The 27577-nt window shown below is 44.6% G+C and overlaps 1 protein-coding gene across 2 annotated transcripts in view; it reads left to right on the top strand.

Annotated features, from left to right (window-relative positions):
- Positions 1-19396, top strand: part of LOC106609188 (cGMP-inhibited 3',5'-cyclic phosphodiesterase 3A) — an 80379-nt gene extending 60983 nt beyond the window's left edge. The window contains exons 3-15 of one of the 2 annotated variants that reach the window (XM_014207699.3): positions 764-921; positions 2426-2553; positions 2830-3064; positions 6790-6863; positions 6999-7183; positions 7410-7550; positions 9627-9738; positions 10043-10150; positions 10899-11200; positions 11359-11562; positions 11842-12003; positions 18010-18277; positions 18813-19396. In XM_014207699.3, coding sequence (XP_014063174.1) covers positions 764-921; positions 2426-2553; positions 2830-3064; positions 6790-6863; positions 6999-7183; positions 7410-7550; positions 9627-9738; positions 10043-10150; positions 10899-11200; positions 11359-11562; positions 11842-12003; positions 18010-18277; positions 18813-19138 — 2403 coding nt within the window. In that variant the 3' untranslated portion in view covers positions 19139-19396. The remainder of the gene's footprint in view (positions 1-763; positions 922-2425; positions 2554-2829; positions 3065-6789; positions 6864-6998; positions 7184-7409; positions 7551-9626; positions 9739-10042; positions 10151-10898; positions 11201-11358; positions 11563-11841; positions 12004-18009; positions 18278-18812) is intronic. The other variant, XM_014207700.3, reaches the window with a different exon arrangement.
- Positions 19397-27577: the final 8181 nt, after the last annotated feature.

The raw sequence follows: 27577 nt of genomic DNA, 5'->3' as shown, positions 1-27577 counted from the left end.
AGGTGAGACTAAATAAGGGTGTGCACAGGGTGTGTGTGTGTGTGTGTGTGTGTGTTTCAGATGGATTAATATGCTGGAACACACACACACACACGCACGCACGCACGCACGCACGCCTAGGAAAGAGTGAAATATTAATGTTCCTGTCAGCAAGGCTTATCTCTGGTTCTGTTCCCGCTCACTTTAGTCAATGAACAATGGTGCTTTTATTCTCTACTTTAAAACATATCTATCCAAAATGATGGATAAAATTTGTTTCATTAAGATGAAGTTAATACTAGACTATACAGTATGCTTTGTATCATCATAAATAAAAATCATTCAAACTAATCTCTCAAGCATGTGTTATTTTATTTGAACTGATAATAATGAATCATGCAGTCACTGGAAGATTTGACCTGGCACAGATTTTTTGGGCCACATTTTACTGTGGTTAAAGAGTAAGACTTTTCCGACCAAATGATTCTGAGGACATTCCTCCAGATCTTCCATCTGTCACGTTCCCTTATCAACCAGAAAACCATCATCTGCCTACCTCAAAAGTTATTCTCCTTTCATAATGTCTGTCTGTACTGTCGTGATTGACCTCTGGTCTCCCGTCCAGGATGTTGTTGGTGCACAGTAGAGAATCAAATGTTTACAAGTAGATGCATTTTGCTACACCCGCAGTAACATCTGCTAAATGTGTGTATGTGACCAATACCATTTGATTTGATTAGCTGTTCAGAGAGCTAGACCTGACCCACAACTTTGTGTGTTGTAGCGTCTGCGACGGAGCCTGCCTCCAGGCCTGCTGAGAAGGATCTCCTCTACATGGACCACCACCACCTCAGCTACAGGTCTTCCCACCATAGAACCAGGACCTGTACGTAGAGACCGCTCTGCCAGCATCAAACCCCTCCAAGACAGTCCACAATGCAGGTAGCATGCACTATCCTCTACTACCCTTTTCTCTCCATCTCTCTCTCTCCCTCTCGCCATCTCTCTCTCTCTCTCGCACACATTTCCTTTGTCTTTCCCTCTTTTTCTCCCTCTCTCACTCTTAGTCAACCGCCATGCAGGTAGCAGCCCCTCTCCTCCTCGATAGACTCCCTCTCTCTCTCTCTCTCTGTTCGTCTTTATTTCTCTCCACATCCAGACATCAGACTTGCTTCCTGCTGCTCGAGTAACTTCCCGTAGGGGTCATCCTGAGGCCAGCGGTCCTCACAAGGCCCTCCCCAGCTGTAAACCCTCCTTTATGGCCCGTCACAATAGTGAAGTATTAGACCTATAATGCACGTGCAACACTGATATATTTTCTTATGTCGTGAATGATGGATGGGTCATGTGGGAGTTTGAACTGGAGAATGTAGGATGTTATGTGTGTACGTCTGTCTTTGAAGGAGACTGTTTGTGGTCTGTTTGTGGCTCCAGTCCTGTGGAGTGCTTCTCCAAGGCAGCTGGCCTTCATCTGTACCGAGACTGCGTTTTAGCATCCAGTCTATTGCCCAATCCTAAACTGACCCTAGTCCTCTACTTCCTACCCTACACTCGCTAACCCCTACCTCATAGCACTTTGTAGACCCTACAGATTTGGATATGTCTAAGAAATATGCAGAATAAACCACCTAACCTGAGATGATAGGATTGTTTGAGACATACAGATGATAATGCACACCAGTTTTGCGATTAATTCCATTTCCACGCTGTGTCAGGCTCAGAACTGGCTGTACTCTCCGGGGACAAATCTGTGTTGTTCTGGCCAAAACAACATCCCTTTTGGTGCTATTATTTATCATCTAAATTGTTCCTCTTTTTGAGATATTGGTTGAAGCTCAGAGTATAACAGTTAATCCTGAAGTCAGATGGCTATCTGCAGACTTCAGTCTGGCTCTTTGGCGGCTTCCTGGAGACTAAACATTCTAGAATAAATGTTCCAGGGAGATTTTTATCCTGTATGTCAGAGCAGGCTTAAAATACTGCTGGGGTTACCACCCAGTACACTCTCAGGAAAAAGGGTTCCAAAAGGGTTATTTGGCTGTCCCCATAGGAGAACCCTTCTTGGTTCCAGGTAGAACCCTTTTGGGTTCAATGTAGAACCCTCTGTGGAAATGGTTCTACATGGAACCCAAAAGGGTTATTCAAAGGGTTCTCCTATGGGGACAGTGAAAGAACCCTTTTAGGTTCTAGATAGCACCTTTTTTTCTAAGAGTGGAGGGTTCATGTTGTGGAGGTGACGGTATTATAGTAGTGTCTGATCTGCCACTCTTCAGGGACAATGGAAGTTGAATAGATGCTCTGTTTAATTGCGAAAAGCAACACAGTTCACCATAACAGCATTCAACAGACTGCTTCCTTTTACAGTGGAGACAGACTGTGGTTGTGATATCCTGTGTGTTAGAGTATTGTGACTTACTGAGGTTTTGATATCCTGTGTGTTTTCCAGCATGGTGAACAGTGAGTCGTGGAACAGCTCTGTAATGCTCACCATCTCGAAGAGTCGCTCCATGTCTGCCTCCTACTCTGCTTCAGCCACCTCCAACCACCTCTACAACAGACGAATGACCAGACCAGGTGTGTGTGTGTGTGTGTAGACACTTTGAGTGACAGAGAGTGATATTTTTAGTCCATCAGAACAGAACGGGTAATTTAGAATGATTAAAATGTTATGGGGCCATGTAAGAGACGGGTTAACCCATTCTCTGTCCATTCAGTGTGTGTGTGTGTGTGTGTGTGTGTGTGTGTGGGCAGTATGTGCAATTTCTCTTTTGTCTTTGTTTAAATCGTGATCTAATTTGTTACATTTCGTTGAATGAGTCTTCCCTCCTAATAACCCTGTTCTCTCTCCAGGTTACCCCCCCTCCAATATATCACCTCTGGCCTCTCCCTGCCACTCCCCTCCAGTCCAGGGGACCCCTGTCTCCAGCCCCACCACCAAGTCCTGCTCTGTGGACCTACCGGACCCTGTGGACAGCCAGGGAGAGAGGCTTGTGGACCCCCAGGCTCCACACAGAGCCTTAACACACAGCATCAGTGCACCTAGCTCCACCACACCACACTGGGGGCCACCATCGCTCTGCAGCAGGTAGCATACACGAACTTACAGATATACACAAAACAGATACTGCCCTTTTTGCTGTCACAAAGAGGTACCATATACAGAGTATACACACAGAGAAAAGCTTGAACGTCGCATTCTTGCCTGTTACTTCACTGATCATTGGCAGCGCTGTCTAGAAGACACTGAAGCGGAGACTGAGGAAGTCGTGCATGTAGCTATAAGCTCAGCCTCGCTGAATCGGAGACGAGACGTTATTTAACGGCATCATGCTGCTTTATTGTCCTGTGTGTGTTTCTGTTCTGTGTGCATGTGCATGTGTCTTACAAAGGGCGAGAGATGAGTAACCAGTCACGTCGAGAGAGAGAGAGAGAGAGATCCTCTGAGGCACATGGACTCATGCCAGAGAGAGATGAGTTAGACAGTCAAAGAGAGAGAGAGAGAGCGAGGGAGGGGTAGAGAGTCAGAGAGAGGGAAGGGGAGAGAGTCAAAGAGAGGGGGAGAGTGTCAAAGAAAGAGAGGGTCAAGGGGAGAGAGAGGGGGAGAGAGTCAGAGAGAGATGAAGAGACTTCCGCTGAGGCACATGGACTCACGCCAGAGAGAGAGATGAGTGAGACAGTCAAAGAAAGAGAGAGAGAGTCAAAGAGAGAGCGAGGGAGGGGGGAGAGTCAAAGAGAGAGAGGGAGGGGGAGAGAGTCAAAGAGGGAGGGGGAGAGCGAGAGAGTGAGTCAAAGAAAGAGAGGGGGAGAGAGTCAAAGAAAGAGAGGAGGAAAGAGTCAAAGAAAGAGCGGTATCAAGAAGAGAGAGAGAGAGAGGGGGGAGAGTCAAAGAGAGACATGAAGAGACTTCCTCTGAGGCACATGGACTCACGCCAGAGAGAGAGATGAGACAGTCAAAGAGAGAGAGAAATAGCTAGAAAGAGACTTTCTCTGAGGCATATGGACTCACGCCAGAGAGTCACAGAGAAGGTCCCGCTGCAATGTTCTAAGATGAGGACGTGGATAAGGAGTACAAGTTGTCTTTATGGCGGCGACAAGATGTTCAGTTATTAAGATGAGTGATCTAAGGAAGAAAAGTCCACCACAGAGGAAATGCATAAAGACAATAATGAATGGCTGGATGTGGGAGGGTTATAAGTGTTAAGATGGTGGACATAAAGGAAACGATAAAGTAAGTAATGGAGGCCAGGTCTGTGTTGTTGACATGGGAAGGGAGTACTGGGGTGTATTCACTAGGAACCAAACGGAAATAAATGGGGAGGGAACTACTGTACCTGAACTTGTCCAATAGAAACTCTTGTTTGCATTGTGAAAAGTTTTGTTACGGTTTGCGCTAGTGGATATGATCGGCTGAGAGAACTTGATGATAAAAAGATTGTGGGAGCTGTTTTGTTAGACCTCAGAGCGGCTTTTGACGTTATCGATGTCTAACAGAAGACAGAGGGTGTTCTTTAATGAAAGCCTCTCCAACATAATCCAGGTAGAATCAGGAATTTCCCAGGGCAGCTGTCTAGGCCCCTTACTTTTTAAAATCTTTACTAATGTCATGCCACTGGCTTTGAGTAAAGTCTATGTATGCATATGACTTAACACTATACACATCAGCTACTACAGGGAGTGAAATTACTGCAACACTTAACAAAGAGCTGCAGTCAGTTTCAGAATGGGTGGCAAGAAATAAATCCTAAATATTTCAAAAACTGAAAGCATTGTATTTGTTTTAAATCATTCACTACACCCTAAACTTCAACTAAATCTTGTAATGAAAAATGTGGAAATTAAGCACATCGAGGTGACTAAACTGCTTGGAGTAACCCTGGATTATTATTATAATTTTTTTTTAAATCTTTACTTTAATAGGGAAAACAGACTGAGACCTGGACCTCTTTTACGGCTGTGCCCTGTGTAAACATGTTGACATGTACAGTTTTAGGCATACAGACAAGAACATTTCAAACATACAAAACAAAGACACAATTCAACTGAAACAATCACAGACAACATCATATTGATCCTCCATAACATTTTTGAAATGGGCAAGGGACACCAGAGTGTCTAACTTAAGTTGGATCTGCAGTTTGTTCCATAAATAAGGTGCAAAGGAACTAAAGGCAGTCCTACCCAACTCTGTGGAGACCGCAGGAGTCTCTAATGTAATCCACATCTGTGATCTGGTTTTAAAATTAGTATATCTAGTGGAAATGAATGATGATATATATGGAGGTAGTTTTAAAAGAAGTGCTTTATAAATAAACAAGAGAGCATGTTGCTCTCGCCTCACAGATAGAGAGGCCCAACCCACATGTTGATAAAGGATACAGTGATGAGTTTTGTAACTATCACCCGTGATAAACCTGAGTGCACAATGGTAAAAAGCATCCAGTGGTTTTAATGTGTTTGCCGATGCATGCATATAGATAATATCACCATAATCGAAAACGGACATAAAAGTAGCCTGCACAATTTGTTTTCTATTTACGGAAGACAGACAAGCCCTGTTTCTGTAAAGGAACCCTATCTCGAATTTGAGCTTTTTTCCCAATTCAGTAACATGTTTTTTAAAAGAAAGCCTATCATCTAACCATACCCCTAAGTATTGTAATGTAAACTGTAATGGACAAAACATGTTGATGCAACAGTAGCTAAGATGGGGAGAAGTCTGTCCATAATAAAGCGCTGCTCTGCCTTCTTAACAACACTATCAACAAGGCAGGTCCTACAGGCCCTAGTTTTGTCACACCTGGACTACTGTCCAGTCGTGTGATCAGGTGCCACAAAGAAGGACATAGGAAAATTACAATTGGCTCAGAACAGGGCAGCACAGCTGGCCCTTAAATGTACATGGAGTGCCTAGATTAATAATATTCATGTCAATCTCTCATGGCTCAAAGTAGAGGAGATATTGACTTCATCACTACTTGTTTTTGTAAGAAGTGTTGACATGCTGAATGCACCGAGCGGTCTGTTTAAACTACTAGCACACAGCTCGGACACACATGCATACCCCACAAGACATGCCAACAGAGGTCTATTCACAATCCCCAAGTCCAGAACAGTCTATGGGAGGTGCACAGTCCTACATAGAGCCATGACTACATGCAACTCTATTCTACATCAGGTTAACTGATGCAAGCAGTAGAATCAGATTTAATAAATATATAAAAATACACCTTATGGAACAGTGGGGACTGTGAAGAGACACAAATACAGGCACAGACACACGCAAACAGATAAACATGATAACAAACGCACTCTACACACACGTACACATGGATTTTGTATTGTAGGTATGTGATAGTAGAGTAGTGGCCTGAGGGCACAAACTTAATGTGTTGTGAAAAGTGTTATGAAATGTAATGTCATGTAATATATATATTTTTGTATATAACTGCCTTTATGTTGCTGTACCCCAGGAAGAGTAGCTGATGCCTTGGCAGCAGCAAATAGGGATCCTTAATAAATACAAATATACACCCCTGGATCTGGCTGTGTTGAGAGGAATAATGTCGTTGATCCTGGTTCAGCTAGAACAGCTGGTCTGATGATGTGAGAAGTGATCGCTGACCTGGACTCTTTAGCCTTTTATCTGGCCTTGTTTCCTCTAACGCTACGGATGTGGTTAACTCTTCGCTTATCCTCTTGTTCTCTTTTCTCCTCTCCCATTAGATAGAAATGTATAGCCTTTTTTCATATCGTAGTTGTTTACGTGTTTTGAATATCCTTCGTTTATCTGTCCTTTGTCCCCTCTCTCAGCTGTGGTAGACCGTACAGCAGGCTGAGCCATGGGGAGGGATCTATGGACAAAGGGGACAGAATACCCCACCCTGGTAAGTAGTAAAAGGACACTTATCTACTTCTCCATATATGTCTTCTCTCTTAGTGTTACATTTCTATTTGCCACGTCGTGAGCGTGTCAACCACCTGACTTAACCCCTGACCCCTGATCTGTCCTGTCCTATAAGATGACCCGGCAGTAGCGTCGTCAGACTGTGAGAGCACCTACGAGACCAACCACAGTGACAGCAGTGACTTTGCACAGAACGAGGAGGACGGGGAGGGGGCCATGAAGCCCTCAGACACCCAGGACGGGTGCAGGTCGTACCAGCCTGAGGGCATCGTCCTGCAACCCCTAATGCCACCTCCAGAGGTAGGTTCCTCTATAGAAATGCATTGAGTGGAATGAAAATGGGTCTACAAATATGCTAAACATTTCATGGCTGCAATATCAATCAATCAACACATTATGAAATTATGCATTTGATTCGAAGAGCAATTACCAAATAACACGCTATTTCCCTATAAAGTACACTACCCTACTTGTAACATACTATTACCCATAGCCACTTGAAATTACCCTTGATCCTGACCTCTAGGACACACAGCCTATCCTGGCCCCAGAGCCTCTGGTGATGTCAGAGCTGGATCCTCTGATGACTCAACTCAACAGCTGGAACTTCCCCATCTTCAACCTGGTGGAGAAAACACACGGCCGCTCAGGATGCATCCTCAGCCAGGTGAGAACAGGCCTCAGCCAGGTGAGAACAGGCCTCAGCCAGGTGAGAACAGGCCTCAGCCAGGTGACAACCAGTGAGTACAGCATATCTTCAACCTGGCGGAGAAGACACACTGACAGTCTGGCTGCATCCTCAGCCAGGTAAGGATACAAACAGCCTTAGTCAGGTGAGAACAGGTGAGACTTAGCTTGGTGTGGATCGTTTTCAACCAGGTAGAGATTAGGCTCCATCCTCAGTCAGGTAAGGTTAGCTACTGTAGAGCCAAGTGAGAAAAACCCAGACCCATCCAGGTAAGGATAGGTAAACAGGTAAGAATACTGTGGTGAAAACAGTCCATCGTGAACCAAGAGAGAATGGCTCAGACTTTAAATCAAACTTTATTTAAAATGCATTTAAAATCGCAACACAATTAAGAAAATACATTACGACAATGCAATGAAAAATAGTTAAAGCAAACAGGAAGCAGTAAAAAGTATGAATAAAAAGAACATAAAACACATATGATGTTAAAACAGTCACTGATTAAAGGCCAAGCTAGAAAGGTGGGGTTTTAAATGTGATGTTAAAGCCTCAATGGTGTGTGCCTCTCTTATCTGACAGGAACAGCTATTCCATAACTTAGGGGCTTTGATAGACAGAGGAATCTGCTCACCGATTTGTCCATCGAGGGATGCCTGTGAATAAAGCACTGTGAGAATTGGGTGGGATTACACTGCCATCTACTGGTTGAAACAGAAGTTACAAGTAATTGGAATTGCAGTGTGCTGTAAACCAAGACAGCAGTAGGGTCGTTCCACGAAATGAGTTCCATTTCGGAAGTGTAACTTGGTGAAAAACAACTTTCTATTTCACCTAATTTTAACATTCTGTCATGAATAGCACATGTTCAACTTAATAAAAAACATGTTCTCTCATCTCAAGAGATTCATAAAAAAATGACTATAATATCAAATCAAATTTTATTTGTCACATGCGCCGAATACAGCAGGTGTAGACCTTACTTACAATGCAGTTTTAAGAAAATACCTAAAAGAAAAGTAAGAGATAAGAATTAAATAAGGTAGAGTTATTAAATACATGTAGGTAGAGTTATTAAAGTGACTGCATAGATAATAACAGTGCCTATTAAGTGCCAAATAAAGTAACAGGGTTGACCGTAACAGGGTTGACAAAGTGTTTTTCTTCTCCAATTTATGCTTTGGCCACAAATACGAGTATAGGATGTGTCAACAACATTAATTGGTTATGAGGGAACAGATTATACACTTAAAAGTGAGATTTTACTTTAAAACACGTCTAGCCTGTCTATCTATCTCTGGGTAACAGGGTTGACGTGTTACACTCGACCCACTCAGTTTCCTACCACAAAACACCAGAAAATAGGCAGAAAGAGTAGAACCAGCTCACTGTTTTTACACTATGATTTGATTATTAAATGTTACATTTTTCTTTTGAAACAAATATTTAAAAGGAATAGTTTCACCATATTAGAACGAGAATTCAGTTCACTTAACAGGGCTGACCATAATCACATGAAATAAATAATAAGCTTTAGAAATGACTTTATCGAAGCGACAAAGTAACTACGGTTTTACAATGATGGTGAACATTTTGGGATTAAGTAAAATCTTGCTAGAAGTCACAGACGGTGCACAGAGGCATAGCCGCAGGAAGTAGGGGTGCTGGGGTTATGCACTGGGCCTTTACTAGTCCTGTATTAGTGGACCTATATAGCCTTCTGTAGCGTGGGAAAAAATAACTTTCTCCACCCACCCCTCCCTTGTCGACCCAAAGTTCTCACACGGTTATACACAGATGGACATGTCAAAATGCAGAATTTTGCAGAAAGTCTTTAATCGTATAAAACAATCAGATGTATTGAATTTTCCATTTGGTCTATATTAAAGTGCACTTGATTTAATATAACAGGCTTTTAATTCAATATTGGTGCACAATTTCTACATAAAATATCAAAGGGGACTCATTTCGGGGAAAGACCCATGAGCAGGATCACAGCTTCAGGTGTGAAGAGACTAACTAGGTGGATGGGATAAGGCTGTTCTATGTGTGTTCCAGGTTTCCTACCGCCTGTTTGAGGACACGGGACTGTTTGAGACGTTCAAGATTCCTGTCAAGGAGTTCATGAACTATTTCCATGCTCTGGAGAACGGATACAGGGATATCCCATGTGAGCAAACGTTACCATCAATCCTCTATGTGAATATGCTTTGAAAATACACACACAGTTACATCAAGTACTCGAGAATATCAAAAACATTTGATTGAAACTACCGTAATCCAAACTCTGTGCAGCTGTGGTAGCACTGCCTATTCTATCCACAAGAGGGATGTGTTGGCTTTCTCAATGCAATCACAGCACTAGTTCTGTTCCCTCTACCTCCACCTGTCTCTGTATGGTTTGTGAGGCATCCTTATCATCCAGTGGACTAAGTTAGTATTACAGTAGGCATCTCCTCTCCCTCTCCATGCAGACCACAACAGGATCCATGCCACTGATGTGCTCCATGCCGTGTGGTACCTCACCACCCAGGCCGTGCCAGGCCTGCCCAACCTCCTCACAGACCACAGCTCCGACTCTGGTGAGGACACACACACGCATATGCAAATACAAGCATACACACATGCACGGACACACGCAACCACACACTCGCGTGCGCGCACACTCCTTTCCTCCACTCTCCATTCCTTTGTGTTCTGACGGAGGCTAATATCCTATGTCGATAAGCCTACTGTTGTATGCTTGTTGCTGATGGCATCCTTCTGGGGCTCAATTAGCTGCTGTATATTAATTCATACACACCAACCACATCAGTAGCTTATGTGAAATGGCATAATATTGTCTTACATCAGCCTTACAGTTTGCAGACCGGAGGCTGTGGAAGTTCCCTGAACAGTGTTTCCAGTGAGATCAGATGACCGTTAGCTCATAGTCATCGACAGTTCTTTTACCTCTCGTTCTCGTTCTCTATGTAGAGCTGTTCCATAGAAGCCTATCTCTTCCAGAGGAACACAACAGACACCAATGTCAACACGCTGATCTTGACTTGTTTGTTCTTTACACAACCTGTCTGACTGGGCTGGCAGATGGCCTACTCTGATGGCTGAGGGGCAGGGTGGCTGGCTGTCTGTCATTCATGTTGTTTTCTGATGCTCATGTCATCCCATGCACACATTTGCCCACACATTAGCACGCTAACGCGCACACACACAACACCCATTGACCCAAGTGTTTTGTGCTAAAGTTTCCGATTTGTTACGACAATGTCCATCACCCCTCACCTCATTTATCTCTCTGACCCTTCTATCCCCGTGTGTGTGTGTCCCCAGACTCTGACAGTGGGCTCCTCACCCCCAGCCATATAGGCCATACAGGGTTCCTGGTTTCTAAGATGTCTGCGGTGATGGAGGAGGGTTATGGATGTCTGTCTGGCCTCATCCCATCACTGGAGCTCATGGCTCTGTATGTGGCTGCAGCCATGCACGACTACGACCACCCTGGACGGACCAACGCCTTCCTCGTGGCGACTAGCGCTCCTCAGGTAGGAAGGGAGAGAGGGAAGGAGGGAGGAAGAAGAGAGAGAGAGGATGGAGAGGATGGATGGATGGATCTAACTAAAGGAACTGGAAAGGTGAAAGCAAAGTCCCGGTAGATGTCCACCAATAATACTTTCATATCTTGTGTTCTTCTCAGATCACTGAAGAGATAAATGGAGGAAGACAAAGGGACCACTGAGATGCACCAATGATAACTAATGAGTGACATGTTGCTCTCTGTCTCCCCCTGTAGGCCGTGCTATATAACGACCGCTCGGTGTTAGAGAACCACCACGCTGCGTCGGCCTGGAACCTGTTCATGTCCCGGCCAGAGTACAACTTCCTGGGCAACCTGGAGCATGTGGAGTTCAAACGCTTCCGCTTCCTGGTCATCGAGGCCATCCTCGCCACCGACCTCAAGAAACACTTTGACTTCCTGGCAGAGTTCAACGCCAAGGTAAACACAACAAATGGTCATGAGCTTCTAATCTATACATTTCTCTTTGTACAACGTATCTGAATGGACTGAAGCGCTGTGTCATGTTCTCTGGTGATTGACAACTGACAGTATGTCAGTAACAAGCCTGTAGGAGAAGATCTAAGGTTTGTTTACTCAGAACTTTTCCTCTTATGCTCTCCTTGCTTCTCTCTGACAGGTTGAAAGGAGGTAGGGATAGAGGATGTGAGGACACGAGGAAAGACATTTGAGATTCATTTAACCCTTGCTTCTCTCCAGGTGGGTGACGATGGCTGCTCGGGAATCGACTGGTCCAATGAGAACGACCGGTTGCTGGTGTGTCAGATGTGCATCAAACTGGCGGACATCAACGGCCCACTGAAACACAAGGACCTGCATCTACAGTGGACCGAGGGCATCGTCAATGAGTTCTATGAACAGGTACATCTATTAGGTCTAGGTTTGCCAGAAGATACCGACCCTACCGTTACGCTTGTTTACACTGAGCTGCACTGGGGTCAGAATGCAATCATGGTTACATTAAGAAACCGTGGAGCCGGCGCGAGATGTGCATCAGAAAACATACCTCAATGCAGGAATGGGATATGCCACTGTACTCCAAATTTGACCTTTGCCCACACTGCTCCATCGAGAAGCCTGAAATACTGCTAGTTTTCCCGGAAAACTGCCCTTTTCGTCCTCATGCTAGCTAGCAGTAGCCACCACTAGGGTGACCTGAATTTAATTAAATAAACGTCATTGATCCCCAGACGGGAAATTGTGTGAAAGATGCATCTTGCCATGCAGATCCAACATTTACAAAATTACAATGATTGGTCCAAGGGGGGCGCTGCATAATTTGTGGGGGACGACATGTATACAGTTGCCTTGTTGTTGCTATCTTTCTTGTGCACCCATGCCCCCCCCCCCATGAAACTGCCTAATCATGAAATGGTCATTACACTACCTCCTGCATAAATAGCTATGACAGACTTGAGAGGGCGTAGAGGGGCAATTATATTTCTCCATCAAATGACATTGAAATGTGCTCCACTTGGGACTAAAATAGAAGGCAGGCCACTTCATGAGTCCATCACAGTACTGCTCAGTGTGAAGAGGTACAGGTGCCTGGAAACAGCCCACTCTCCAGTAGCAATGCTGCTCATTGGTCATATCAAACATCTTCAATCCAAAATCAAATCTAGAATCGGCTTTCTATTTCGCAACAAAGCCTCCTTCACTCACGCCGCCAAACTTGCCCTAGTAAAACTGACTATCCTACCGATCCTCGACTTCGGCGATGTCATCCACAAAATAGCTTCCAATACTCTACTCAGCAAATTGGATGCAGTCTTTCACAGTGCCATCCGTTTTGTTACCAAAGCGCCTTATACTACCTACCACTGCGAGCTGTATGCTCTAGTCGGCTGGCCCTCGCTACATATTCATCGCCAGACCCACTGGCTCCAGGTCATCTACAAGTCTATGCTAGGTAAAGCTCCGCCTTATCTCAGCTCACTGGTCACGATAACAACACCCACCCGTAGCACGCGGTCCATCAGGTATATCTCACTGGTCATGCGCAAAGCCAACACCTCCTTTGGCCACTTTCCTTCCAGTTCTCTGCTGCCAGTGACTGGAACGAATTGCAAAAATCACTGAAGCTGGAGACTTACATTTCCCTCACTAACTTTAAACATCAGCTATCTGAGTAGCTAACCGATTGCTACAGCTGTACATAGTCCATCTGTAAATAGCCCAACCAATCTACCTACCTCATCCCCATATTGTTTTTATTGACTTTGCTGCTCTTTTGCACACCAGTATCACTACTTACACACCATCATCTGCTCATCTATCACTCCAGTGTTAATCTGCTGAATTGTAATTACTTTGCTACTATGGCCTATTTATTGCCATACCTCATGCTATTTGCACACACTGTATATAGACTTTCTTTTTTTTCTATTGTGTTATTGACTGTACGCTTGTTTATTCCATGTGTAACTCTGTGTTGTTGTTTCTGTTGCACTGCTTTGCTTTATCTTGGCCAGGTCGCAGTTGTAAATGAGAACTTGTTCTCAACTAGCCTACCTGGTTAAATAAAGGTGAAATAAAAAATGTTTTAAAAAAAAGATGGACGAGTGCCTAGCAACCACACCGCTGATCACGAAGAGCGACTCTAAGATGTCAGAAAGCGATCAGCGTGTAGGCAGATATATTAGAGAAAGGAGGAGATAGGAATCGTATTGGGCAATGAATGGAGGAGCATATAACTCCCCACCCGGCAGACTGTCGACCAATCGCGTTCACGTTGTTATGCTGTGTCACGTGGTTGCTAAGCTAATCGTCATGCAATCCCTTCTAAAAGTCAGGGTATGAGTCGACAAACCTGCCTATTTTCCTCAAAAGTACGTAATGTCACAATTCCAAAGCTATACGATATTGCAGAGACAAAGTAAATTATCTCACATCTCGGAAAGATTTGTAATGTTTACATTTACATTTAAGTCATTTAGCAGACGCTCTTATCCAGAGCGACTTACAAAATGGTGCATTCACCTTATGATATCCAGTGGAACAACCACTTTACAATAGTGCATCGAAATCTTTTAAGGGGGGGGGGGTTAGAAGGATTACTTTATCCTATCCTAGGTATTCCTTAAAGAGGTGGGGTTTCAGGTGTCTCCGGAAGGTGGTGATTGACTCCGCTGTCCTGGCGTCGTGAGGGAGCTTGTTCCACCATTGGGGTGCCAGAGCAGCGAACAGTTTTGACTGGGCTGAGCGGGAACTGTGCTTCCTCAGAGGTAGGGGGGCCAGCAGGCCAGTGGTGGATGAACGCAGTGCCCTTGTTTGGGTGTAGGGCCTGATCAGAGCCTGAAGGTATGGAGGTGCCGTTCCCTTCACAGCTCCGTACGCAATCACCATGGTCTTGTAGCGGACGCGAGCTTCAACTGGAAGCCAGTGGAGAGAGCGGAGGAGCGGGGTGACGTGAGAGAACTTGGGAAGGTTGAACACCAGACGGGCTGCGGCGTTCTGGATGAGTTGTAGGGGTTTAATGGCACAGGCAGGGAGCCCAGCCAACAGCGAGTTGCAGTAATCCAGACGGGAGATGACAAGTGCCTGGATTAGGACCTGCGCCGCTTCCTGTGTGAGGCAGGGTCGTACTCTGCGAATGTTGTAGAGCATGAACCTACAGGATCGGGTCACCGCCTTGATGTTAGTGGAGAACGACAGGGTGTTGTCCAGGATCACGCCAAGGTTCTTAGCACTCTGGGAGGAGGACACAAGGGAGTTGTCAACCGTGATGGCGAGATCATGGAACGGGCAGTCCTTCCCCGGGAGGAAGAGCAGCTCCGTCTTGCCGAGGTTCAGCTTGAGCTGGTGATCCGTCATCCACACTGATATGTCTGACAGACATGCAGAGATGCGATTCGCCGCCTGGTTATCAGAAGGGGGAAAGGAGAAGATTAATTGTGTGTCGTCTGCATAGCAATGATAGGAGAGACCATGTGAGGATATGACAGAGCCAAGTGACTTGGTGTATAGCGAGAATAGGAGAGGGCCTAGAACAGAGCCCTGGGGGACACCAGTGGTGAGAGCGCATGGTGCGGAGACAGATTCTCGCCACGCCACCTGGTAGGAGCGACCTGTCAGGTAGGACGCAATCCAAGCGTGGGCCGCGCCGGAGATGCCCAACTCGGAGAGGGTGGAGAGGAGGATCTGATGGTTCACAGTATCAAAGGCAGCAGATAGGTCTAGAAGGATGAGAGCAGAGGAGAGAGAGTTAGCTTTAGCAGTGCGGAGAGCCTCCGTGACACAGAGAAGAGCAGTCTCAGTTGAATGCCCAGTCTTGAAACCTGACTGATTAGGATCAAGAAGGTCATTCTGAGAGAGATAGCAGGAGAGCTGGCCAAGGACGGCACGTTCAAGAGTTTTGGAGAGAAAAGAAAGAAGGGATACTGGTCTGTAGTTGTTGACATCGGAGGGATCGAGTGTAGGTTTTTTCAGAAGGGGTGCAACTCTCGCTCTCTTGAAGACGGAAGGGACGTAGCCAGCGGTCAAGGATGAGTTGATGAGCGAGGTTGTAATGTTGTACTTAATGTTCACGTAATTCATGCTTATGTTGGGTTTTTGAACTAGCGCCCAATTGACTCCCATTCACTCCTTGAAGGAGTGCTCTTCTTGTCCCAGAATTGCCCAGAATGCACCACGTGGCCCATTGACGATGCATGGGCAACGTAAACAATGGCCGTTAATACGATTCCCATCAGAATAGATAGAACCAATGGATACTCCCATTCAAATCAAAGTTCTCTGATGTGGAATCGTGGCCATACTGGGTCTACCAGTTCTGGAATAGTCTATGCCAGTGTTTCCCAAACCTATCCTTGGGTACCCCAAGTCAGTCCACTTATTTGATGTATTTCAGAGCTTACACTTTTAACTAATGAGTGGCTTGATGATTAGTTGACCATATAATACGTGGACTGGTTGGGGGTTACTCAATGAGAGGTTTGAGAAATGCCATTCATTGCCTGTGAGGAATAATGTGAAATGTAGAACTACTTTTGTTCTTCTGTGTCTTTATCAGTAATGTTGATGTAACACATACCGTCCTTGTATGTAGGCAATGTACTGCATAATGCATAATCTATTCAAAATGAGAACCCTGGCATTGATGGAGAGACAGTTAGATTGTTGATGTGTTGACAAACAAAACGCACAATATGTCACTCTACAGTGATCGGAGCACCGAGGGTGTAGGTTATAATCAGTGCTACTGTGATTGACAGCGCAGTCTGTCTGTCTCTTCAAAGCCTGAGCTCACTCAATGATAAAACCCAAACCCTCGTTCAAATGTCAGATCTGCTTGCGTCCTTGGAGAGAGAGGGAGGAAGAGAGCGAAAGATAAAGGGGGAGGGCGGGAAAGACACAAAGGCAGGGAAGTGAAAGGGAGAGGGGGAAAGACGGGGAGGAGAGAGCGAGGAAAAGATGAGAGAGAGGAAGTGTTGTTGTACTGCAGTTTAGCTGACCTACTTGTGTCATCAGTGACAGTCCTCGTTCACACAGACAGAGATGCAGCAGCAGCAACACATCAGATCACAGAGCACTCAACTGCACTGACTGCACTATACGTCAAGACATGCACACGGATAACACACAGGGGAGCACACACACACACACACACACACACACACACACACACACACACACACACACACACACACACACACACACACACACACACACACACACACACACACACACACACACACACACACACAACACACACAAACACACTAGGGTCAGTAGAAGCATCCCCACAATCCTAACGCTGACTATAAACACAGTGAAAACATCTTGAAGATCTGACCCTGTATCAGTGGTTAAGTTGTAACTTTACCTGCTCCTTGACACCTGTCTTTAGAAGACGTTTTAATGGTTCAGTACGACCCTCTACTCTAGAGTAGCACCTCTTTCTCTTTTTCCCTCTCGCTCTCTCTCTCTCCCTCTTCACTTCAGACAGTCATTTCAATCCACTGCACTGACTGACGAAAGCTCCGCTGGTTACTATGGCAACAGGAGACCTTGCCTGCTGCGGTCCACTTCGAGTGTATAAAGCCCCTGACGTCAACAGACACATATATATGTATCCTGCTATATATTACTTTGCTATACATGCATATACGTGATCTTGTCAGTCAGCCAATACTGAACCTATAGATTCACTTGTAGGCTTCCTCTAGCTGGATAGACGTGTGTGTTTTGCTGTTTATGTTCTTGACCTAGTTTTAAGCTTTGATTATTCAGTAGCTAATCCCACAGGCTCTGCGCACTGGTGGTTGCTGTTGGTTTACCAGCTTAGAGACTGAGACGGGCTGGTGAACAAAATGAGAAAGTTACAGATGTTGATATGTTTTCTACCATCAGTTAGAATGCAGTTGAATGTAGTTTTACATCATTTCTGAAGGTCATTTTCTCTCTCTGTGTATTAGTACCTTAATTGTGACTCCCTGCATTTGACTCTAATTTCCCTCATGTCATTGGCTGGTTGATTGATTGATTGACTTTCTTCAGTGCCAAATGGTGATGTAAAGAGGTCATTCATATTATATTCACATTAGTCATTCAGCAGAAGTGCTTACCCAGAGCAACTTAGTTAGTGCACTGCATTCATCTTAAGGTAGCTAGGTGAGACAACCATATATCACAGTCATTGTAAGTACATTTCTTCTCAGTAAAGTAGCTATCAGAAAAGTCAATGCTAGTATGAATAGACAAGTACAAGTGTTTAATAAAATCAAGGTTATTATCTTTTTGGGGTGGTGGGGGGTTGAGAGGGGGGTGCTGTGGGATTAATCAAAATACTTTGTGAAGAGGTGGGTTTTCAGACGCTTATATCTAACATTCTGCCATGTTTACCCATAATGCACCACTCCTCAGGGCGATGAGGAGTCGAGTCTGGGCCTTCCCATCAGCCCCTTCATGGACCGCTCTGCGCCACAGCTCGCCAAGCTCCAGGAGTCCTTCATCACACACATTGTGGGGCCGCTCTGTTCCTCCTACGACTCCGCCGCCCTCATGCCGGGGAACTGGGTCGACCCTGCCGACGCACGGAGGAAGGAGGGAGAGGAGGTGGGGGAACGAGAAACAGAGGAGGAAGAGGAGGATACAGCAGAGGAGGATGCGTCGACTAGCTCTGAGAGTTCCCGTAAGAGCATGTTGACGTTCATGTTGAACTTCTTTGAGTTGAAAGAACTCCGTTAACAGAAACCTATTGAAATCAAAGCTAAGCTTGAAATGGCCCAGGTATTGAGTTGTTGATATAGTGCCCATCAATAATGCATGTAGTGGATTTAAGCAATAAGGTATAGTGGCATGACGCCAAGCGGACTGCCTGTATACAGCCCTTAGCCGTGGTATATTGGCCATATAACACAAACACTGCGGAGCCTTAATGCTATTATAAGCTGGTTACCAACATTAATAGAACAGTAAACAAGTAAACCAAGTCAGCCAATAAGCATCCAGGACCCAAATGACCCGGTTTATATTTAGCAGTAGATGCAGAAGCCTCAAATACATGAGGCTACCTGATCTGCCTTAAGTGTATTTGGTCTTCCCAGGTTATCAGACCCTGCTTTGTAACCCCTGTCCAGAGGATGTATTGATAAGGGTTTGCGTGTACAGTATAAGGGGATAGAGATGTAGTAGGTTTTGTTCTGAGGGATTTTTTTCCCCTACAGAGAAGCATGTGGTGAAGCTTAAGAAGAGCAGGAGGAGAGTGTTCTGTCCCATCACTCAGCACCTTCTGGACAACCACGAAATGTGGACAAGAGTCATCGTCTCAGAAACCCGGGACACACCAGACAGAGAGGCGCCTAACTGCCTCAGCATCCCCGCCGAGCTAATCACAGCCATCCACGAGGAGGAGGATGAGCCAGCCAGCAAGGAGGAGCCAATAGATGGCCAGGGAGAGGAGACGGAAGGGGAAGAGACGGGGCTTGCAGAGGAAGAGGAAGTGGTCGAGCAATCAGAGACCGCAGAGAAAAGGGAGGAGGAGTTGGAGTGAGAGGATTATCTTTGACCCTTGAAGATCAGGAAACGGAACATTTATCCAAACTCATACCCTCTCCCAAATAGACTTTCTGACTCATGTCAGAAATTATACTCTATTCCCCATGTGGTGCACTAGCTGGCCAAAAATAGTCCACTATACAGGGATTGGGGTGTTGTTTGAGACACAGCCTCTGATATTTGGTTGCCAGCAAATCACTTAGACACAACACTGTAGAAGTTTTGGAGTAACATGTGCCTAAAGAAAACAAGGTGGAGGGAGGGAGGGAGGGAGGGAGGGAGGGAGGGAGGGAGGGGAAGCTGAGGATGAGGTGGGATTTATTGTTTTACATACGTACTATATTGGATCAGGTTTCCATTTCAGGATCCCTCTCCCTGACGAGGTGCCCACAACGCAATACGGGCCCACAGAACACTGACCCCACTGCCAGCCTCAAGACACAGCCGGCCATACGAGTGGTCCGCATCCACCTGACCACCCTCACAGAACCAAGGTGTACAAAGTGGACTGTACTGAATAGACAGTAAAAACACTAGCTCCTGAGGACAATGAGATGAAAGTGCGGGAAAAGGCTGTGTCCGCTCTGTGTTGGTTCTCAGGGAGCGAGGAGAGGACTGAGGACTTAGGACTTGGGAGAGGATGGCCAGTGTTGATACAGAGTGTGCTCACACACACGCATGGAGGCAAACACACACTCACACACACACACAAACCCGTCAGAAGATTTGCTAGCTACCCCAGGAAGAGGGAATGGGAAGTCTAACATAGAACCCTGTAACTCTGAAAAAAGCTTTATACTCAGTCATGGAAAAAAATCCACAGCACAGTGTTTCTTCACATTCTTCATCTCTCTCCCTGTTCCCAATTTTACCATGTTTTCTCTCTTTCTTTCTTTCGTTCTTTCTTTCATTCTTTCATTCTTTCTGTCTTTCATTCTTTCTGTCTTTCTTTCTTTCATTCTTTCTTTCACTCTCTCCACTTTTGTGTCGGTCATTCAGGCTCTTCTTTTCCTGTCACTCCTACGCAGTTCCACAGGACTTTGGAACACTGACACACCCCACTGGGCACACACTGGTTGAATCAATGTTGTTTCCACTTCGTTTCAATGAAATGACGTTGAACCACAGTGAAATTGGCATTGAATTGACGTCTGCCCAATGGGACCCAACGCAGACCCCTCATCACAGTGTCCTTGTACGCTTTGTCATTATTGCTTCAACCAACACAAGTGATTGTTCTTTCCTTTGTGTTATTGGTTTGTGGTTTTACTTTCTTATTTTTTTTTTTTACATTGGCCGTAAGATATTCACTCTCAGTGGCGTTTGTGTTTTTAAAATATGGCGTGGGACTCTTATTTTGTTGCCTTTCTTATTTTACGTACCCTGTATTTTGATTATCTGCACACTACAAAGGGAATCACTTTGAATCTGAATCACACGGTTTCTTACAGAGTTAGATCTTTCTTTTATTCAGAAGCCTAGTTACCTATTCCAATGTAAGATGTTTTAGAAGTGCAGATTTTTTTCTCTCTTCATAGCCTTGACCCAGTAGATGAGTACATGTTCCACCTCACTGGAGAAGAAGCATTCGTATTTGGATTAATCTGTGGATGTCAATCTGACCATGACATTGAAAAAGAGATTCACCTTTTTGAAAGGTTCTCTACAGCCGTCTTCATTGATAAACTATTTTGTAGAACTCTCTCGTAAAACTCTTTTGATGGGACACTGACCTCTAGCCTGTGTTTTCTGTGCTCTCTCACAATGGGATCTACCACCCAATACCCTGACAGGAAGTTCAGCCAAGAGAGCCAATGTCGAAAGTTGACAGATTCTCTTCAGCGAGCATCATTCCCCATCAAGTGAGCTGTCTCACTCAGTTCCTTCAAAGAACCAAGGTTACAGTCGTAACCAGGCATTTTCTATTGAACTCTGGGAAATCATCTATTTCTCCATCAGGCTGAAATGATAACAGGCCTTGGGCTCCAATAGCTTTCAGCTAGTCAAGTGATCAAAGAAAGTTAATTGCTGAGTGGCCCTTAGAAAGCCTTGAAGGAGATGTGGAGGAGCACTGAGGTTCAACCAAGAGAACACGGTTATAGATATGCTCCACATACCCACAGAGAGACTGTGCTGCTCTATAGAACATGGTGAATCATGCATGGGGCTGAATGCAAAGCAAACAAAAGTGTGAAGAAAGAGAATGCAGTAAAAATAGCCATACCAAGAACAGATGTCTGCTAAGTGTGTGTTTGCTCACTCCCACAAATAAGTTATGTATTTATTAACTTTCTGATAGTTTCAACATTTCAACCATAGGTCCAACTGGTTCAAGCAACTATCAAAGAAGGCCAACATGGTTGAACTGTAGCTACCCCATTGTAGCTATCACATGATACATCTACCTGCAGCTATCCCATCTCTCCCTATCCATCCCGCTCCTAGCCCAGGGCAGCTCCCATGACATGACCAGGCAGATCAGGCCTAAGCAGGTGTGTGTCCGGAAAGGCACCCTATTCCCTACATAGTGCACTACTTTTGACCATAGTCCTATGGACCCTGGTCAAAGTAGTGCAGTATATAGGGAAAAGGGTGCTATTTGGGACAGAACCCAGGTAAACTAGCCAGCCAGCCTGAGCCAGGCAGCATGCTGCAGTCAGCACATGGACCAGTGCTGGGCTCCACGTGGCTGTCCATAGCCCCATTTGATGTCCAGAGAGAGAGAGAGAGAGACAAATTGGTGGTGACAGAAGGATGAGAGGGAAAGGTAGAGGAAACAGGAAAGGAGAGAGGGAAGTGAAGAGGATATGAGAGAGAGAAGCGGATAAGAGAGAAGGAAGGGGATGAGAGAGAAAGGGAGATGAAGCGGGGCAGAAGAGAAGCGTTTGGGGGGTTTTCTGAGGTTGGTCAGATGTCTCTTTTCTGTGCACTGATGGTCTCTGTGAAAAGGGCCCTTTGAATGAGGAGCCAATTAAAATGCCTGTCTGTCCCTCCGTCTTTCTGTCTGTCTGGTTCTCCTTGAAGATTCTACCCTTGACAGATTGTTGTAGCTGGTAATATTAACAGGAAAAAGTAATTGTGTGATGACAATGTTTAAAGCAATACTGACACTTAATCTGTATCTGGAGCGTTTGAGTTGCACTATCTCTCTCTCCAGTATCTCTCTCTCCAGTATCTCTCTCTCTCCAGTATATCTCTCTCCTCTCTCTCTCTCTCTCAAACACCAACCTCTTTGTTATGTGATCTGTTACGGGTCATTATTTAACAGTGGCATTTAGTGTTGTAGCTGACATAACATCTTGTGATGGGCTAGGGGCCAGGTGGTTGCGTGAATCGTTAAAATAGTTATTGGCCCATATTAAACGATACAGAGAAGAGGAATCAGACTAGTCAACCCCTGACCTATACATCTGCTGAGTCACTGCCTCATCTGAATAAGGCCTTTCACGATTTCAGTGTGTGGCCTAGGGGGAACTGAACATTAACAGACCCAATGGAGTGAATGCAAAATCAATATTCACAGCCTATGATGACCCGTGTGCGTGCATGGATGCGTGCGTGTTCTGCGGGAGCATTAGTTCAAGGGGTATTGTGAATGTGATTTGGTGGCCAACGTTAACAATCTACTATGGGAGGACAGCAATATATTGCTCTTCCTCATATGTATGACTAGTCAACACCTAACCAAACAACACCTAACCAATGAGTTCCGTCACCAACTGTGATTTCAGATCGCTTTTGGAGTGGTATATTTCAACATGGATTTCTAGAAACATCCGTTTCTCCACTGCTTGGTTTCCATGCAGACTACCCCAGGTGGAGGTGGATGGGAGATGGAGAGAGACAAGAGTCTGGAATTCTACGCTGTTCCTTAATTGAGCTGTGGACAACCATTGAGTTGTTTTGATCAGAGTTCACATTTCTGTAAAGGTTAGTTATGTGGGGATTTTTGTTTTGTGGTATAATCGAAGGGCTGTGTTTATTCCTAATTTGCAAAGGTCAGCTATGTAACTGGTATGTGATGGAGATTATACAGTATGTGTCACGGTTATATGTGTGTGAGAACACGGTTATTCATGTAACCACCTATCAGATGAGAGGTTAGCTCTGTTTGCTCCGATTCCATCTGTCTGAGCTGAGGGGGGTGGGGGGGGGCTCACACACTCATACGCGCATACACACACATGCGCACACACACACATGGGCACACACACAAATGTGCACACACACACACACACCAACTGTAGACTGCCTCGTGCAATTACAAAGTCATGTGCAATTGTCTAGGGGAGCTCACTTGCACGCAATTCCAAAGTGGGTCATAATACATTCTATTCAGAACAGAACCTTAGATTAAGAATAACATCTTGGCATTTAGTAATTGACAAGGACGTGATAGTGGTCACATGCTCTTGTTGACATTTCTTTCAGAGTACTACTATTCCCATAATTCCACCCTATCAGTGGGCAGCAGCAACTCTACAATAGGAACCAAACATGGGCAATTGGGCATTGAAAGCATTGAGCTCCCGTGGTTTAAACAACAACAGGCACGGTTTGAAGCCCAACATCCTTCCTCAGACTTTGCTTTTGCTTCATGTTTTAACTCTGTCCTGTGTGATGTTTTTTCAGGCTATTGCCAGATTCTGTCTGCGTCCTAAATGGCTCCCTATTGACCAGGGCCCATATGGCTCTGGTCAAAAGTAGTGGACTACACAGTATAGTGAATAGGGTGCCATTGGGAACGAACAAAATGTCTCTCTCTTTGTGGGCATATGTCTGATTACCATAATCAACATCGGCTCACATATTAGCCACAACGAGAACCAAATGAGCTTTACACCTTCTTAAACGAGACATATGAGACTTGTTTTAGATATTTATCTTTAGCGGCACTTCACAAACTGAATAATTATTACTGTTTCTTCTCTCTTGTATCTTGCACTTAACACATGTAGCAATACCTATAGGATGGGGAAAACAGACGTGTGATTCACCAGTATTTGTGAAGTATTTCATTTTATTACTGGTTTATTGTTCCATTTTGTACAAAATATATGCTGTACAGATATAACAAAAGTCTTTTAGATAAACTTTATTTATTTTTACTGTTTTTGTAATTTAGACACTATACTGTAGCTCCTTTTTGGCCAGAATTACTGAAAGTGCCTCTTGGTATAATGTATTACAAAGTAAATATACAGTATATTGAGATTATTAGAAATTGTCACTAGCTGAACAATGTGGATGTTGTAATGTGAATACTGAATAACATGAGTTAAATGCTGTGGTAATCGTATGTGTGGTCTCTTTGCCTCGACTTACATTTATTTTTTCATCATTATCTATTTCATATAACTATGTCAACATGAAGTATGTAAATGCCTTTCAACTTCTCAGGTACGTCCTCAAGGTTACTGATACATTCAATATTTGATTTGATTTATGCCTACCCGATAAGTTGATTAGGGGTGGCAGGTGGTCTAGTCGTTAGAGCGTTGGGCCAGTAACTGAAAGATTGCTGGATCGAAACCCCGACCTGACAAGGTAAAAAAAATCGTCCCGCCCCTGAACAAGGCAGTTAACCCACTGTTCCCCAGTAGGCCATCATTGTAAATAAGAATTTGTTCTTAAATGACTTGCCTAGTTAAATAAATGAATTTTGGCAACATCATAGCATACTAGTGATAGGTTTGGTTTTTGAGCTTGAACTATTATTAACCATTAGTTATAAAAGGTGACATGAGGGGGGCCATAAATTACGTTTTGGAGGGGCTGAGTGCAGGGAACACGGTCACATGTGGCAGTACTGATAAGGGGAGGAACTGTTTAAGGCCCATATCTGTTAGCTCCCTGCCTAGCAATAAGGATGCAATGTGTAGCGATGAGGAGGAGACTCCACCCAAGGTGGGGTATGTATACACTACCATGGGTGAAACCATGGCTTTGTCTAATGCAGCTGAATTGACCCTCTGGGCAGAATAAACTTGGTTTAAAGCTTTCATATTGTCTGTTGAGTTTGTACTCTGAAAACTAGAACCTAACACTAGAAAGATCCCATTCTTTTCCCACCCTCTTATAAGATGTTATTGAGATATAAACAGTAGTGACGTGTCAGTATGGAGGGATTAAAAGAGAGAAAAAAGATGGCTATGTTACGAGATTATGCCTGACTCATTAGTTGAGGATTTGTCTTAAAGCGTAGCTTTATACTCTGACGGCCGGGGTTTAACACTTTCTACACCGGATTAGCCACCATCCACCAGACCTACCTGGGTTCCAACAGTATTGGTTTTCTGTCAAGTACTTTTTTGAGCATTGGATTGAGTATGCCTGGAGTGCGAGATGCCATATGGGTGGGTTTGCACTTTTGAGACTATTTCATTGGCTCCATTGCATCACACAAGCTCAATCAAACTCAGCTAATGTATTTAAAAAAGAACAGACATCATTTGAACCCAGATCTGCTGAACACACTGGTCTCTGTCTTTTGATCCTGAGACCTGAGCTATGTGGAGCTGAAGGTAATTAACATCAACTGGTCTCACTTCCAACATAGGGATCAGCCAGATCAGCCAGCCATGGGTTGAACCCTGACCTTTAACCCCTTCACTTCCTCATTCACTAATCTTAAATAATGGTGATCTGGCAGTTTTTAATGCGGTTGTGTTGTCTCGACTCAAAGACAAAGGGATTGAGGCAGCACTTAACACCAAGTTACCCTCACATGTTCAGTACCAGCCAAAAGTTTGGACACACCTACTCATTCAAGGGTTTTTCTTTATTTTTACTATTTTCTACATTGTAGAATAATAGTGAAGACATCAAAACTATGAAATAACACATATGGAATCATGTCGTAACCAAAAAAGTGTTAAACAAATCAAAATATATTTTATATTTGAGATTCTTCAAAGTAACCACCCTTTGCATTGAGGACAACTTTGCAAACTCTTGGCATTCTCTCAACCACCTTCACCTGGAATGCTTTTCCAACAGTCTTGAAGACGTTCCCACATATGCTGAGCACTTGTTGGCTGCTTTTCCTTCACTCTGCGGTCCAACTTATCCCAAACCATCTCAATTGGGTTGAAGTCGGGTGATTGTGGAGGCCAGGTCATCTGATGCAGCACTCCATCACTCTCCTTCTTGGTAAAATAGCCCTTACACAGCCTGGAGGTTTGCTGGGTCATTGTCCTGTTGAAAAACAGGACAAACCAAATGGAATGGTGTATCGCTGCAGAATGCTGTGGTAGCCATGCTGGTTAAGTGTGCCTTGAATTCGAAATAAATTACTGACAGTGTCACCAGCAAAGCACCGTCACATCACACCTCCTCCTCCTCCTGCTCCATGCTTCACGGTGGGAACCACACATGAGGAGATCATCCGTTCACCTGCTCTGCATCTCAGAAAGACATGGCGGTTGGAACCAAAAATCGCAACATTGGACTTATCAGACCAAAGGACAGATTTCCACCAGTCTAATGTACATTGCTCGTGTTTCTTGGCAAAAGCAAGTCTCTTCTTCTTATTGGTGTCCTTTAGTAGTGTTTTCTTTACAGGAATTCGACCATGAAGGCCTGATCCACGCAGTCTCCTCTGAACAGTTGATGTTGAGATGTGTCTGTTACTTAAACTCTGTGAAGCATTTATTTGGACTGCATTTTCTGAGGCTGGTAACTCTATCTATTCTACCACGCCCAGAAATCTGCCCCTTTTACTCTCTGTTCCCAACGCACTAGACGACCAGTTCTTATAGCCTTACCCTTATCCTACTCCACCTCTGTGCCTCTGGTGATGTAGAGGTTAACCCAGGCCCTATAGCCCCCAGCATCACACCTATTTGCCAGGCGCTCTCATTTGTTGACTTCTGTAAGCGTAAAAGCCTTGGTTTCATGCATGTTAACATCAGAAGCCTCCTCCCTAAATGTGTTATATTCACTGCTTTAGCACACTCCGCCAACCCTGATTTCCTAGCCATGTCTGAATCTCCAACTACAACATTTTACATCAAGATAGAACTGCCAAAGGTGGCGGGGTTGCAATCTACTGCAGAGAGAGCCTGCAGAGTTCTGTCATACTATCCAGGTCTGTGCCCAAACAGTTCAAGCTTCTACTTTTAAAAATCCACCTTTCCAGAAATAAGTCTCTCACTGTTGCCACTTGTTATACACCCCCCTCAGCCCCCAGCTGTGCCCTGGACACCATATGTGAATTGATTGCCCCTCATCTATCTCCGTCCTACAATCTAAGCTAGATGCCCTCAATCTCACACAAATGATCAAGAAACCTACCAGGTACAAACCTAAATCCCTTAACATGGGCACCCTCATAGATATCATCCTGACCAACTTGCCCTCTAAATACACCTCTGTTGTCTTCAACCAGGATCTCAGCAATCACTGCCTGCATCCGTAATGGGCCCGTGGTCAA

This window comes from Salmo salar, chromosome 07 (assembly GCF_965601325.2).
Source record: "Salmo salar chromosome 07, fSalSal1, whole genome shotgun sequence".
Classification (NCBI taxonomy): Eukaryota; Metazoa; Chordata; class Actinopteri; order Salmoniformes; family Salmonidae; genus Salmo; species Salmo salar.
Note: the sequence above shows the minus strand (reverse complement) of the source record. Positions and strands in the feature narration are given on the sequence as shown.